At 41.6% G+C, this 14,900-nt stretch overlaps 1 protein-coding gene across 1 annotated transcript in view; it reads right to left on the reverse strand.

Annotated features, from left to right (window-relative positions):
* Positions 1-14,900, reverse strand: part of LOC122939442 (androgen-dependent TFPI-regulating protein-like) — a 112,602-nt gene that overhangs the window by 48,234 nt on the left and 49,468 nt on the right. The window contains exon 5 of the mRNA XM_044295511.1: positions 5,052-5,203. Coding sequence (XP_044151446.1) covers positions 5,052-5,203 — 152 coding nt within the window. The remainder of the gene's footprint in view (positions 1-5,051; positions 5,204-14,900) is intronic.

Genomic DNA, 14,900 nt, shown 5'->3' on the forward strand with positions numbered 1-14,900 from the left:
ACTCATGTGGTACCAGGTCAATTTTTGCTTCTTAGTTTTAATTTTTTACTTTTCTGTTCACATATCTACAGGTCCTTCTAAAAAAATTAGCATATTGTGATAAAGTTCATTATTTTCTGATATGTACTGATAAACATAAGACTTTCATATATTTTAGATTCATTACACACCAACTGAAGTAGTTCAAGCCTTTTATTGTTTTAATATTGATGATTTTGGCATACAGCTCATGAAAACCCAAAATTCCTATCTCAAATTAGCATATCATGAAAAGGTTCTCTAAACGAGCTATTAACCTAATCATCTGAATCAACTAATTAACTCTAAACACCTGCAAAAGATTCCTGAGGCTTTTAAAAACTCCCAGCCTGGTTCATTACTCAAAACCGCAATCATGGGTAAGACTGCCGACCTGACTGCTGTCCAGAAGGCCATCATTGACACCCTCAAGCAAGAGGGTAAGACACAGAAAGAAATTTCTGAACGAATAGGCTGTTCCCAGAGTGCTGTATCAAGGCACCTCAGTGGGAAGTCTGTGGGAAGGAAAAAGTGTGGCAGAAAACGCTGCACAACGAGAAGAGGTGACCGGACCCTGAGGAAGATTGTGGAGAAGGACCGATTCCAGACCTTGGGGGACCTGCGGAAGCAGTGGACTGAGTCTGGAGTACAAACATCCAGAGCCACCGTGTACAGGCGTGTGCAGGATATGGGCTACAGGTGCCGCATTCCCCAGGTCAAGCCACTTTTGAACCAGAAACAGCGGCAGAAGCGCCTGACCTGGGCTACAGAGAAGCAGCACTGGACTGTTGCTCAGTGGTCCAAAGTACTTTTTTCGGATGAAATCAAATTTTGCATGTCATTCGGAAATCAAGGTGCCAGAGTCTGGAGGAAGACTGGGGAGAGGGAAATGCCAAAATGCCTGAAGTCTAGTGTCAAGTACCCACAGTCAGTGATGGTCTGGGGTGCCATGTCAGCTGCTGGTGTTGTCCCACTGTGTTTTATCAAGGGCAGGGTCAATGCAGCTAGCTATCAGGAGATTTTGGAGCACTTCATGCTTCCATCTGCTGAAAAGCTTTATGGAGATGAAGATTTCATTTTTCAGCATGACCTGGCACCTGCTCACAGTGCCAAAACCACTGGTAAATGGTTTACTGACCATGGTATTACTGTGCTCAATTGGCCTGCCAACTCTCCTGACCTGAACCCCATAGAGAATCTGTGGGATATTGGGAAGAGAAAGTTGAGAGACGCAAGACCCAACACTCTGGATGAGCTTAAGGCCGCTATCGAAGCATCCTGGGCCTCCATAACACCTCAGCAGTGCCACAAGCTGATTGCCTCCATGCCACGCCGCATTGAAGCAGTCATTTCTGCAAAAGGATTCCCGACTAAGTACTGAGTGCATAACTGAACATAATTATTTGAAGGTTGACTTTTTTTGTATTAAAAACACTTTTCTTTTATTGGTCGGATGAAATATGCTAATTTTTTTAGATAGGAAATTTGGGTTTTCATGAGCTGTATGCCAAAATCATCAATATTAAAACAATAAAAGGCTTGAACTACTTCAGTTGGTGTGTAATGAATCTAAAATATATGAAAGTCTAATGTTTATCAGTACATTACAGAAAATAATGAACTTTATCACAATATGCTAATTTTTGGAGAAGGACCTGTATATGAGAGCGTGTTACAATGGGGTGCAAAAGTTTGGGCAACCTTGTTAATTGTCATGATTTTCCTGTATAAATCGTTGGTTGTTACGATGAAAAATGTCAGTTAAATATATCATATAGGAGACACACACAGTGATATTTGAGAAGTGAAATGAAGTTTATTGGATTTACAGAAAGTGTGCTATAATTGTTTAAGGCAAAATTAGGCAGGTGAATTAGGCAGAACTAATTATTGGAACTCAAATTGGCTTGGTAAGCTCAGTGACCCCTGACCTACATACACAGGTGAATCCAATTATGAGAAAGAGTATTTAAGGGGGTCAATTGTAAGTTTCCCTCCTCTTTTAATTTTCTCTGAAGAGTAGGAACATGGGGGTCTCAAAACAACTCTTAAATGACCTGAAGACAAAGATTGTTCACCATCATGGTTTAGGGGAAGGATTCAGAAAGCTGTCTCAGAAATTTCAGCTGTCTGTTTCCACAGTTAGGAACATATTGAGGAAATGGAAGACCACAGGCTCAGTTCAAGTTAAGGCTTGAAGTGGCAGACCAAGAAAGATCTCGGATAGACAGAAGCGACGAATGGTGAGAACAGTCAGAGTCAACCCACAGACCAGCACCAAAGACCTACAACATCATCTTGCTGCAGATGGAGTCACTGTGCATCGTTCAACCATTCGGCGCACTTTACACAAGGAGATGCTGTATGTGTGAATGATGCAGAGGAAGCCTTTTCTCCGCCTACAGCACAAAAAGTGCCGCTTGAGGTGGGCTAAAGCACATTTGGACAAGCCAGCTTCATTTTGGAATAAGGTGCTGTGGACTGATGAAACTAAAATTGAGTTATTTGGCCATAACAAGGGGCGTTATACATGGAGGAAAAAGAACACAGCATTCCAAGAAAAATACCTGCTACCTACAGTAAAATATGGTGGTGGTTCCATCATGCTGTGGGGCTGTGTGGCCAGTGCAGGGACTGGGAATCTTGTCAAAGTTGAGGGACGCATGGATTCCACTCAGTATCCGCAGATTCTGGAGACCAATGTCCAGGAATCAGTGACAAAGCTGAAGCTGCGTCGGGGGTGGATCTTTCAACAAGACAACGACCCTAAACACTGCTCAAAATCCACTAAGGCATTTATGCAGAGGAACAAGTACAACGTTCTGGAATGGCCATCTCAGTCCCCAGACCTGAATATAATTGAAAATCTGTGGTGTGACTTAAAAAGAGCTGTCCATGCTCGGAAGCCATCAAACCTGAATGAACTAAAGATGTTTTGTAAAGAGGAATGGTCCAAAATACCTTCAACCAGAATCCAGACTCTCATTGGAACCTACAGGAAGCGTTTAGAGGCTGTAATTTCTGCAAAAGGAGGATCTACTAAATATTGATTTCATTTCCTTTTTGTGGTGCCCAAATTTATGCACCTGCCTAATTGTGTTTAAACAATTATAGCACACTTTCTGTAAATCCAATAAACTTCATTTCACTTCTCAAATATCACTGTGTGTGTCTCCTATATGATATATTTAAATTACATTTTTTATCGTAACAACCAACGATTTATACAGGAAAATCATGCCGATTAACAAGGTTGCCCAAACATTCGCATCCCACTGTATTTTGTGGGACAAGTTCCACCATTGTTTTTTGCATTTCATTTTTGTGGCTATCCTTGCGCGCAAAAATTTTGTAAAAATGCTAGTTAGGCCCCATGCAGAAAACCATATCCGCTTTGCAGTCCTCAAATCACGGAACGGCAAAATATAGATGTGGTCTGTGTGCTGCCGCATTTTAGTCGTGGACCGATGCAGACAGTGTGCTATCCGCATCCATATATCTGTTCTGCAAACTTGTCTGCTGACTAATTGAAGTCAATGGGTCTGCAAAAAAAATGCAGATGCAACAAGGACTGTATCCACAAAACGGATGTGGACATGTGCATGGGGCCTTAAGATCTTTAACTAGTAGGTGCAATGACACCCCGACTACTACAAACTGGACCACAAGTGTTATTTTATCTTTCTGTAGTAAAAACGTTTGTAAGAAGTGTCAATGAATAGTGTATCTTAAACCTGAAATAAGCAGGTTCCCAAAAATCTATTGCAGACAGTTGCAGTGATTAAAAGTCATGTATGGTCAACCCTTAAGGCCCCTTTCACACGGGTGAGTATTCCGCGCAGATGCGATGCGTGAGTTGAACGCATTGCACCTGCACTGAATACCGACTCATTCATTTCTAAGGGGCTGTTCACATGAACGGTGATTTTCACCGTTCATGGGGTTGCGTGAAAATCGCAAACATCTGCAAGCAAGTGCGGATGCGGTGCGATTTTCACGCATGGTTGCTAGTAGACGATCGGGATGGAGACCCGATCATTATTATTTTCCCTTATAACATGGTTATAAGGGAAAATAATAGCATTCTGAATATAGAATGCATAGTAAAATAGTGCTGGAGGGGTTAAAAAAAAAAAATATATATAATTTAACTCACCTTAATCCACTTGATCGCGCTGCCCGGCATTTCGTCTGTCTCCTTTGCTGAACAGGACCTGTGGTGACATCACTCCGGTCATCACATGTTCCATCACATGATCTTTTACCATGGTGATGGATCATGTGATGGATCATGTGATGACCGGAGTGATGTCACCACAGGTCCTGTGCCTGAAATGAATGCTCACCACAGGTCCTGTTCAGCAAAGGAGACAGAAGAGATGCCGGGCTACGCGATCAAGTGGACTAAGGTGAGTTAAATAATTTATTTATTTTTTTTAACCCCTCTAGCGCTATTTTACTATGCATTCTGTATTCAGAATGCTATTATTTTCCCTTATAACCATATTATAAGGGAAAATAATACAATCTACAGAACAACGATCCCAGACCCGAACTTCTGTGAAGAAGTTCGGGTTTGGGTACCAAACATGCGCAATTTTTCTCACGCGAGTGTAAAACGCATTTCAATGTTTTGCACTTGCGCAGAAAAATCGCGGGTGTTCCCGCAACGCACCCCGCACATTTTTCCGCAACGCCCGTCTGAAAGAGGCCTTAGGGTAGGTTTATATTGCGACATGTGTCACACGACAATAAGTGGTGCAACAAAAGGGCTACAACTACATTGCGACATGTGTTGCACCAAAGTCGACTCACGACATTCTTTATAATGATAGTCAATGGCGTCGCACTACAACATGTCACATGCTGCGACTGCGACGCAAAAATCCAACTTTGATAGAGAGTCGCTGTGTAGCCCTACCCTTAAGCTTTATGTTTTCTATAATATAATGGTGAATAATTTGACATTGGATCTATTAATTCATTGGAACGGAAACAATATTGATTATGTTAATTCTTTTGTAAAAACTTACCCCATACTACATAGTTAAGTGTTTCTCCAACAATATAGACAGAGGCTGCCAATATATGACTGCTCAATAAAAATATAAAAAATTCAAAAGGAGAAAGTATTCCAAGAAAAGGATAAACCCAGTTCCCATCAGCAAAGTAAATCCATATTACCCTGAAAGACATAAAATAAATATATCTGTTACTATATAAAGACATTTGAGTGTAAAAGCTCTTCAACCGTGACGCTAAAATAAGACATCACATCAGTATATAAACAGTATATAAACTGACCCACATTTACTAATGCTGTCTAATTGATAGGCCTAAATGTAGATCAGGAGATCGCAAGACAGAATCTATCACAGCCATCATATTTGGGATCAGAGTTAGGCCTTTTGCACACGAACGTGTGCGCTCCGTGGCCATATTGAAGACCGCATTTGCGGATCCGCTATACACGGGCACCATTCTGTGTGCATTCCACCTCACGGATACGGACCCATTGACTTTAATGGGTCTGCAAATCCGGAGATGCGGAATGGTGCGGAACGGAAGCACGGAACAGAACCCTACGAAAGCACTACGGAGTGCTTCCGTGGGATTTCGTCCCGTACTTCAGTTCCGCAAAAAGATGGAACATGTCCTATCTTTTTGTGGAACGGCCGGATCGCATACCCATTAAAGTGAATGGGTCCGCGATCGTCTGCGGCTGCCCCACGGTGGGTGTTCGTGCATTGCGGCCCGTGGCGTGGTCACGGGGCGCACACTTTCATGTGCAAGAGGCCTTAGAGTCTGCATGCACATGCTTTTAATCAATGGTAGAGATAGAGAGTAGACAGCTTTTTTAAATTTGTAAATAGCATTTTCATTCATGTACTGATTACAATGAAATATTTACAATTAATTCTGATAGATGATATATAGTGGATACATAGAGGACCAGGATATGCTATCATTTCTTCATCATTTCACATTTAATAATATCTAGTTTGACAGATTTTGACAAAGATCCTGTTTGTTTCCCATTATATTTCATTTAACCCCTAAATGGAGCCTGTCCCCTCCAAAAACCATCCCAAGCCGCTAGCAGTACCTGAGAGTAGCCAGCAGCGTGTTTCCAATGATCGTTTTCTTCCTGAAGGCAGATGCAGCAAAAGCTCAGAAAACATTCTTTTATCCCCTCCCCGCGTGATTTTCTAGTCATGCTTGAAGTCAAGGGGGCAGCGGCCTCCTTGCTCCAAGTCACGGTAACCGCGCCCCCTTCCCTGCCCCTTCGCTGTGACTGACATCGCTCATGCCTGACAGCCGGCTGTCAGTCACAGGCGAAGGGGTGGGGAAGGGGGGCGGTTACCTTGACTTGAAGCATGACCAGAAAATCACATGGGCAGTGGATAAAAGAACGTTTTCTGAGCTTTTGCTTCATCTGCCTTCAGGAAGAAAACGATCATCGGAAACACGCTGCTGGCTACTCTCAGGTACTGCTGGCGGCTTGGGGTGGTTTTTGGAGGGGACAGGTTCCCTTTAATGATCGTAGGGAATAGAAGTGGATGCACTGAGGTTTTCAATGTCTTGGCTTGTCTTAACTTCTCATCCATTATTTATGGGAACCTGCAGATAGTCTGGAATATATTATCAATGTGGGAACTATCTCCTATTGCTTGTTAGGAATAAATGTCAACAGGTAGAAGAAAATGGAAAATACAGAATCAATGACTTTAAATAACTAGAACTGCATGCACTACTAGGCCAGTTTTAAGATTTTAGTATTACAGCGCAAACACAACCAAAGTGGGTCCGACTCTATGGTAAACATGAGAGAACGGGTGCAGACAGACACATTAATAAACAGCACCAGTCCAGCTCACCTGAGGGCACCTGGAAGAACGGAATTGCCTGGATCATATGGTAACATGTGAAAGAAAGGAACTCTTGACGCTGCTTGTCTTCTGTATTTGGTTTTTACATCTTTGACAAAATTTATCCCAATTTTAGGTAAGGCTACTTTCACACTCGCGTTTTGGCTTTCCGTCTGTGAGATCCGTTAAGGGCTCTCACAAGTCGTCCAAAACTGATTAGTTTTGCCCTAATGCATTCTGTATGGAAAAGGATCCGCTCAGAATGCATCAGTTTGCCTCCGTTCAGTCACCATTCCGCTCTGGTGGCGGACACTAAAACGCTGCCTGCAGCCTTTTGCTGTCCGCTTGACGAAACTGAGCAAAACGGATCCGTCCTGGCACACAATGTAAGTCAATGGGGACGGATCCGTTTTCTCTGATACAATCTGTCACAATAGAAAACGGATCTGTCTCCCATTGACTTTCAATGGAGTTCATGACGAATCCATCGTGGCTATGTTACAGATGAATACAAACGGATCCGTTCATGACGGATGCATGTAATTGTATTATTGTAACGGATCCGTTTTTGCAGATCCATGACGGATCGGCCCAAAATGCGAGTGTGAAAGTAACCTAAACTGGAGTTCCTCTCTTTCACATGTTACCAGACAGAGACATTAGGGTTGCTCACATACCGTTTCTGGTTCATGTTCAACACGTACACCAGGAAAATCTCTAAACATACAGTATGTCCCAATCATAAACCAACGTATGTAGCTTTATTATATGCAGTCACCCATAGGCTCCTATGTTAAGAAAAATGTATGTATGTTTCTTAATGGGATCTCTCTATACTGAAATGTGCAGTTGATTGCACTTTACAATAAAGCTGAAAAAGGTGTACCTCCAAAAGGACATTCTTTTGATATGCTGGGTTTTTAGGTGTCCAGCAGCATATGCAAACACCAAATGTATAACAATATATGGTGTAAATGTAAACTAAACTTATAGTCTTGAACATGGATTGTAGGCATTTTACACCTTGAATGGGTTGTTTGGGATTTATGGCCTAAATGCAGGAAAAGGTATAAAAAAAATAAAAAATAACCAATAGCAGTCATGTCAAAAAGACATGATGGCTGGACTGGCGGGAACTACTGGAGTGATGGCTGTAAAGCCAAGGTTGCCAAATGTCCATACATTCCTGGACAGTCCATTGAGTGTTTTATACTCTTGGCCTATTTTCAGGATTGATCATCAATATCTGATGAGTGGGGGTCTGCACAGCTTACCCTAGGTCAGGGATGTCACGTTCATCAGTCACATGGCCTAGGAACAGCTCAAGTCACATTCAAGTAAATAAGGCTAAACTGCGATACCAAACCCAGCCGCTATACAATGTACAGTGCTGTGCTTGGTGAGCTGCAAGGCCTCCTCAAACAGCTGATCGTCTATTGATCACATACTGATTACTTATCCCTTTCCTCGTAAAACCCCTTTAAAATAAAAGAAAAAAATGTTTCTGTGATTTTTTTAGATTTTTTTTATGATGCTGGAGCAGGTTATTAGGTTATTATGGAAGTATCTTTCATATTACAGTTCACAGTAAATGCTACTAATGTGTTCATATCAGTATTCTAGGCTGTAGACATGCATTACTTATAATCTTTATGTCTCATCATGGTTTGCCAGTGTGTGCATAAAAAATGTTCTCTTTCCATGTTTTTTTTTTCAATAAGTTGTACAGAAAAATGGTTAAATAATAATTATTTAAATAAATAATGTTTCCCATTTTCTATCATGTCCTGCGCTTAGGCCATTTTCTTAAAATCCCAGAAATGCTGCATTTTTTTGTCTGCTGTAGCCAGATGTTACATGTTTTAGTGTCTTTTTAGCAAATTGATGCATGGTCTGGATGTCGTGTTTTTTCAGGCATTTTATGATAGATTTCTCTATAGAAAAAAAACGTTTGGGAAACAAAATGCTAGTAATACATGTAATTTAAAAAAATGCCACTACAAAAAAATACTTATGAAAATACATAAGTTTCATAGCGTTTTTACAAGCTAAAGAAACACCGCACAAAATTTGTGGAAGCACCCCATGGCCAGAGCTTATTTTAGTGTTTAGGGCAGGATGAAGCTGTGTGAAGGCTTTTCTTTTGCAGGACAAATTTTGGGAAGCTTTTAATTTAGTTATTTTTAATTATTTTATTTTTTGTGGGGTAATGAAAAAACAACTCAATTCTACTTTTTTTTTTTTTTTTACATACTCTAGACCTTATTACAGGTATATCCATCACAGATGGGTTCTGATTTCTGCACAGCAACGGATATATCCCACACAGTGATTTTGCAAGTAATGACCAATGTATATATGCGACAGAACAGATGCCCAAATTTAATCTTAAAGGGTTTTCCAGGAGTTCAAGTTTAACGGCCTATTATGAGGACAAGTTATCAATACCCAATCGGTGAGGGTCCAACACCTGGCACACTCACCAATCAGTTGTTTGTAGAGGCCACAGTGCCCTGGTGAGCGCTGCGGCCTCCTCACAGCATACCAAGCACAGTGCCGTACATTTTATAGCAGCTGTGCTTGGTATTGCAGCCCAAATTCAGTGAGAAGAAAATATGCACATGCACACGAACGTATGTGTTTTGCAGTCCGCAAATTGCGGATCCTCCCCAAAAAAAAACGATGACGTCCGTATGGCAGCCTTTATTTTTTATTTTTTTTGCGGATTCATTGTAATAATGCCTATCCTTGTCCGCAAAACTGACAAGAAAAGGACATGCTCAATTTATTTGCGGGGCTATGGAACTGACATACGGTAGCGGATTGTGCACGGTGTGCTGTCAGCATTTTTTACGGACCCATTGAAATGAATAGGTCTGCATCCTATCCGCAAAAAAAACCAGAACGGACACGGAAATAGAATACGTTTGTGTGCATGTAGCCTAAGGTCCCTTTCACACGAGCGTAATTTCCGCGCGGGTGCAGTGCGTGACGTGAACGCATAGCACCCGCACTGAATCCTGATCTATTCATTTCAATGGGTCTGTGCACATGAGCGTTGTTTTTCACGCATCAGTTTTGCGTTGCGTGAAAATCGCAGCATGTTCTATATTCTGCGTTTTTCACGCAGCCCTGGCCCCATAAGGTCCCTTTCACACGAGCGTGATTTCCGCGCGGGTGCAGTGCGTGACGTGAACGCATAGCACCCGCACTGAATCCTGACCCATTCATTTCAATGGGTCTGTGCACTTGAGCGCTGTTTTTCACGCATCAGTTCTGCGTTGCGTGAAAATCGCAGCATGTTCTATATTCTGCGTTTTTCACGCAGCCCTGGCCCCATAGAAGTGAATGGGGCTGCGTGAAAAACGCATTGCATCCGCAAGCAAGTGTGGGTGCGATGCGTTTTTCACTGATGGTTGCTAAGAGATGTTGTTTGTAAACATTTAGTTTTTTATCACGCGCGTGAAAAACGCATCAAAACGCATTGCACCCGCGCGGAAAAAACTGAACAACTAAACGCAATCGCAGACAAAACTGACTGAACTTGCTTGCAAAATAGTGCGAGTTTCCCTGAACGCACCCTGAACGCATCCGTCCCCAATCCGCAACGCCCGTGTGAAACCAGCCTAAAAGTGAATGGGGCTGCGTGAAAAACGCATTGCATCCGCAAGCAAGTGCAGGTGCGATGCGTTTTTCACTGATGGTTGCTAAGAGATGTTGTTTGTAAACATTCAGTTTTTTATCACGCGCGTGAAAAACGCATCAAAACGCATTGCACCCGCGCGGAAAAAATTGAACAACTAAACGCAATTGCAGACAAAACTGACTGAACTTGCTGGCAAAATAGTGCGAGTTTCACTGAACGCACTCTGAACGCATCCGGCCCCAATCCGCAACGCCCGTGTGAAACCAGCCTAAGGCCCCTTTCACACGAGCGAGTATTCTGCGCGGGTGCGATGCGTGAGTTGAACGCATTGCACCCGCACTGAATCCTGACCCATTCATTTATATGGGGCTGTTCACATGAGCGGTGATTTTCACGCATCACTTATGCGTTGCGTGAAAATCGCAGCATGCTCCTCTTTGTGCGTTGCGGTGCGATAATCCACGCAACGCAGGCCCCATAGAAGTGAACGGGGTTGCGTGAAAATCGCAAGCATCCGCAAGCAAGTGCGGATGCGGTGCGATTTTCACGCATGGGTTCTAGGTGACAGTCTATTCACTGTATTATTTTCCCTTATAACATGGTTATAAGGGAAAATAATAGCATTCTGAATACAGAATGCTTAGTATAATAGTGCTGGAAGGGTTAAAAAAATAAAAAAGTTAACTCACCTTATCCTCTTGATCGCGTAGTTCCCGGTCTGTTCTTTACTAGCTGTGGGCTTGGGCTAAAGGACCTGTGGTGATGGACGATGGAGCATGTGATCTGACGTCACCACAGGTCATTTAGCCCACAGCTAAAGAAGAGACCGACCGGGAACTACGCGATCAAGAGGATAAGGTGAGTTAACTTTTTATTTTTTTAACCCTTCCAGCACTATTATACTATGCATTCTGTAGTCAGAATGCTATTATTTTCCCTTATAACCATGTTATAAGGGAAAATAATACAATCTTCAGAACATCAATCCCAAGCCCGAACTTCTGTGAAGAAGTTCGGGTTTGGGTACCAAACATGCGCGATTTTTCTCACGCGAGTGCAAAACGCATTACAATGTTTTGCACTCGCGCGGAAAAATCGTGCATTTTCCCGCAACGCACCCGCCTCTTATCTGGGCAAAAAACATGACGCCCGTGTGAAAGAGGCCTAACTTTGTTTATTAGGATTTTGGAAATTGGTTAGTTTTGGTAAAAGCAAATTATTAGATTTTATAAATTAGGGCTCTTGCACACAAACTTTTTTTTTTAGTACTCCGTGTTCATTCCATTTCCGTATTTCCATTCCGCAAAAAAATAGAAGATGTCCTATTATTGTCCCCATTATGGACAAGGATAATACTGTTCTATGCAGGGCCAGCTGTTCCGTTCCGCAAAATACGGAATGCACACGGACGTCATCCGTATTTTTTGGCGGATCCGTTTTTTGCAGACCGCTAAATACATACGGTCGTGTGAAAGGGGGCCTTACTGTGAGCTGAATTAGAAGAAATGTCACTGTGCATTCTGATGTGACATAAAGCCACAGTATATATTTATTAAACGGTAATTATATGGTGAAGGGTTTTGAACGTGCAATGCTATCTTTCAGTATTTAGAGAATTTCGGTCAGTGTACAAAGCAGAAGAACAGCTTCAATTCCATGACCAAAATGGGAAAGTTCAGTCTCTTCAGAACACAAAATTATTGCTATCATGTGTACTAGGAAATTGATCTGACACATAGAGAACTGATAGCAAAATAATGACTCTCTTATTGGTCAGAGTAAGCACTAAATTGCAGCTGCTGCACTTTAGATTGTAAGATATCTTTTTTGCCATTTAGAAAACATATCAACTATCAGAGTTTTAAACAGTGAAAAAAACTTTTATTTTTGTGCATGTGGATTTGCCACCTGTAAGCAGAGATTTTACTAGATAATGTCAAAAATACAGCACAAAACAGAAAAATAGCAAAGTCACGTATATTTGCAGAAAATGTTGCTTTTGTGCAAAAATGTACAACTTTTGAATGCCAGCAAACAGGTGTACACCCACTGACATATTCCCCCCCCCCCCCCAGTAGTTCATTTAGCTTTGAGAATTGTTGTCTTCATAAAGTTTGATAGAAAAATGTTTTTATTACATAGAAATAAATCACAAAGAAAGTGTTGCTGCTATTTCACGGATTTTACGGCACAACAATGCTCCTAGCCATTCACCGTGCATGGAACTACACCGCTGTCCCACTCACTTGAAAGGAACTGGGTTGTACATGACAAGCCAGAGCTTCTAACAGAACATATGGCTGGTGGCGGTTGAAGAGATAAATCCGCCAGCTCAGTGAGATGGACAAAAAATAAGGAAAAGAACAAACAGAAGGTGGCGCTATACAGATACATAAAAAATAAGGAAAAGAACAAACAGAAGGTGGCGCTATACAGATACATAAAAAATAAGGAAAAGAACAAACAGAAGGTGGCGCTATACAGATACATTTTATTGGATAGCTCACTGGCTACACTAAATTCCTAATCACAGGCAATTACAAAAGGATTCAGATCCAGGTGCTGGCTTGAAAAATATAGAATATGGGCCAGATTTATCATTACACTGACATCTTACTCCACTTTTACATATGTCCAAAGTCACTTTTGGCTAAGTCAGATTTGTTAATGGTCCTTTAATACTGTGATAAATGGGGTTTGACGGTAGCAGTTTATCCTTCAGTAAGCGGCTTTACAAAAGTTGCAAAGTCTTTATGAAAAAGTCGCTTGTTCTATTAAAAAGTCGCATAAGATAAGCATGGTCCCCACTAGAGTGAACTTGCGCAATTTTTTGCAACTTTTTAAAAAGTCGCAATAGTAAATCTGTCTAGAGATTCATTTACATAAGAAAACACGCCCACTTTCAGAAAACTGGCGAGCATAGAGCAGAACCAATAAAAGTCGTAAATTTTTCACTCCATTATTTTGACTTGAGCTAATGATAAATCTGGCCCTATGTCTCTTTGTTTAAGGGGTAGTTAGTGGGAGTCCCAGAAGTCGGACAACCACGGATCATAAAGGAATGGTATATCTGAGTGACATTTCATAACATTCTTAGGACTCTTTGACAGGTCAGTGGATCACAGATGTGCGCTATCCATGGTCTCCATGGACAGCGCACATGAAAAATATACACATTAACCCTTTGACATTAATGTGTATATTCACACATCATTGTCTTTGCACTGACTCTGGGTCTGTGGTGACTTTATGGAAGCGTGCCCCATTTTTGTCTATGATTTTGGATCCCTCACACACTTTAACGTCTATAGATCTATAAAAACCACGGATACAACACGGACACCATACACGCCATGCTAGGGATAGGGAATAAGTGTTTTTAGTGGCACAACCCATAAAACTGGCAGTACGTCTAGACTTTGAGCATAACAGAGACTCTTACTGAAAGGGCATCTGTCAGCAGATTTGTACCTAGGACACTGGCTGACCTGTTACATGTGCGCTTGGTAGCTGAAGACATCTGTGTTGGTCCCATGTTCATATGCGCCCCCATTACTGAGAAAACTGAAGTTTTATTATTTGCACATTAGCCTCTAGGGGCAATGGGGGCGTTGCCGTTACACCTAGCGTTTCGGGTCTCTGCAACTGCCCTGTCAAAATGCAGCCTCTAGGTGTAAGGACAACGCCCCTGTTGCTCTTAGAGGCTCATTTGAACATAATAAAATAATATACTAAAACTTTATTTTTCTCAGCAATGTGGGCACATATGAACATGGGACCAACACAGAGTCCTTCAGCTGCCAAGTGCACATGTAACAGGTCAGCAAGTTTCATAGGTAGAAATCTGCTGACAGATGCCCTCTTTTACACTGTTTTGCAGCCCATGGTGAGGTTAGGGGTGGTGACTCAATTACAGCTCCACACCTCCCCCTGTGCTCTCCTAGTAATGGGGCTGGTTATGTATTCTCAGATTATTCTAATTAATGCATTATTGTTCTGTCTGAATGTTTTCTAGGCCGAACAAGAGAACAGTAGAACTCCAATTCTGTTAGTCATTACAGTTCCCCATCTACAGTTAGGTCCATATATATTTGGACAGAGACAGAATTTTTTTAATTTTTTTGTTCTGTACATTATCACAATGGATTTTGAATGAAACAATTCAGATGCCGTTGAAGTTCAGACTTTCAGCTTTAATTCAGTGGGTTGAACAAAATAATTGCATAAACTATGAGGAATTAAAGCATTTCTAAACTCAATCCCTTCACTTCAGGGGCTTAAAAGTAATTGGACAAAATAAATAATTGTAAATAACATGTTAATTTCTAATACTTGGTTGAAAAACCTTTGCTGGCAATGACGGCCTA

This window comes from Bufo gargarizans, chromosome 5 (genome assembly GCF_014858855.1).
Source record: "Bufo gargarizans isolate SCDJY-AF-19 chromosome 5, ASM1485885v1, whole genome shotgun sequence".
Classification (NCBI taxonomy): domain Eukaryota; kingdom Metazoa; phylum Chordata; class Amphibia; order Anura; family Bufonidae; genus Bufo; species Bufo gargarizans.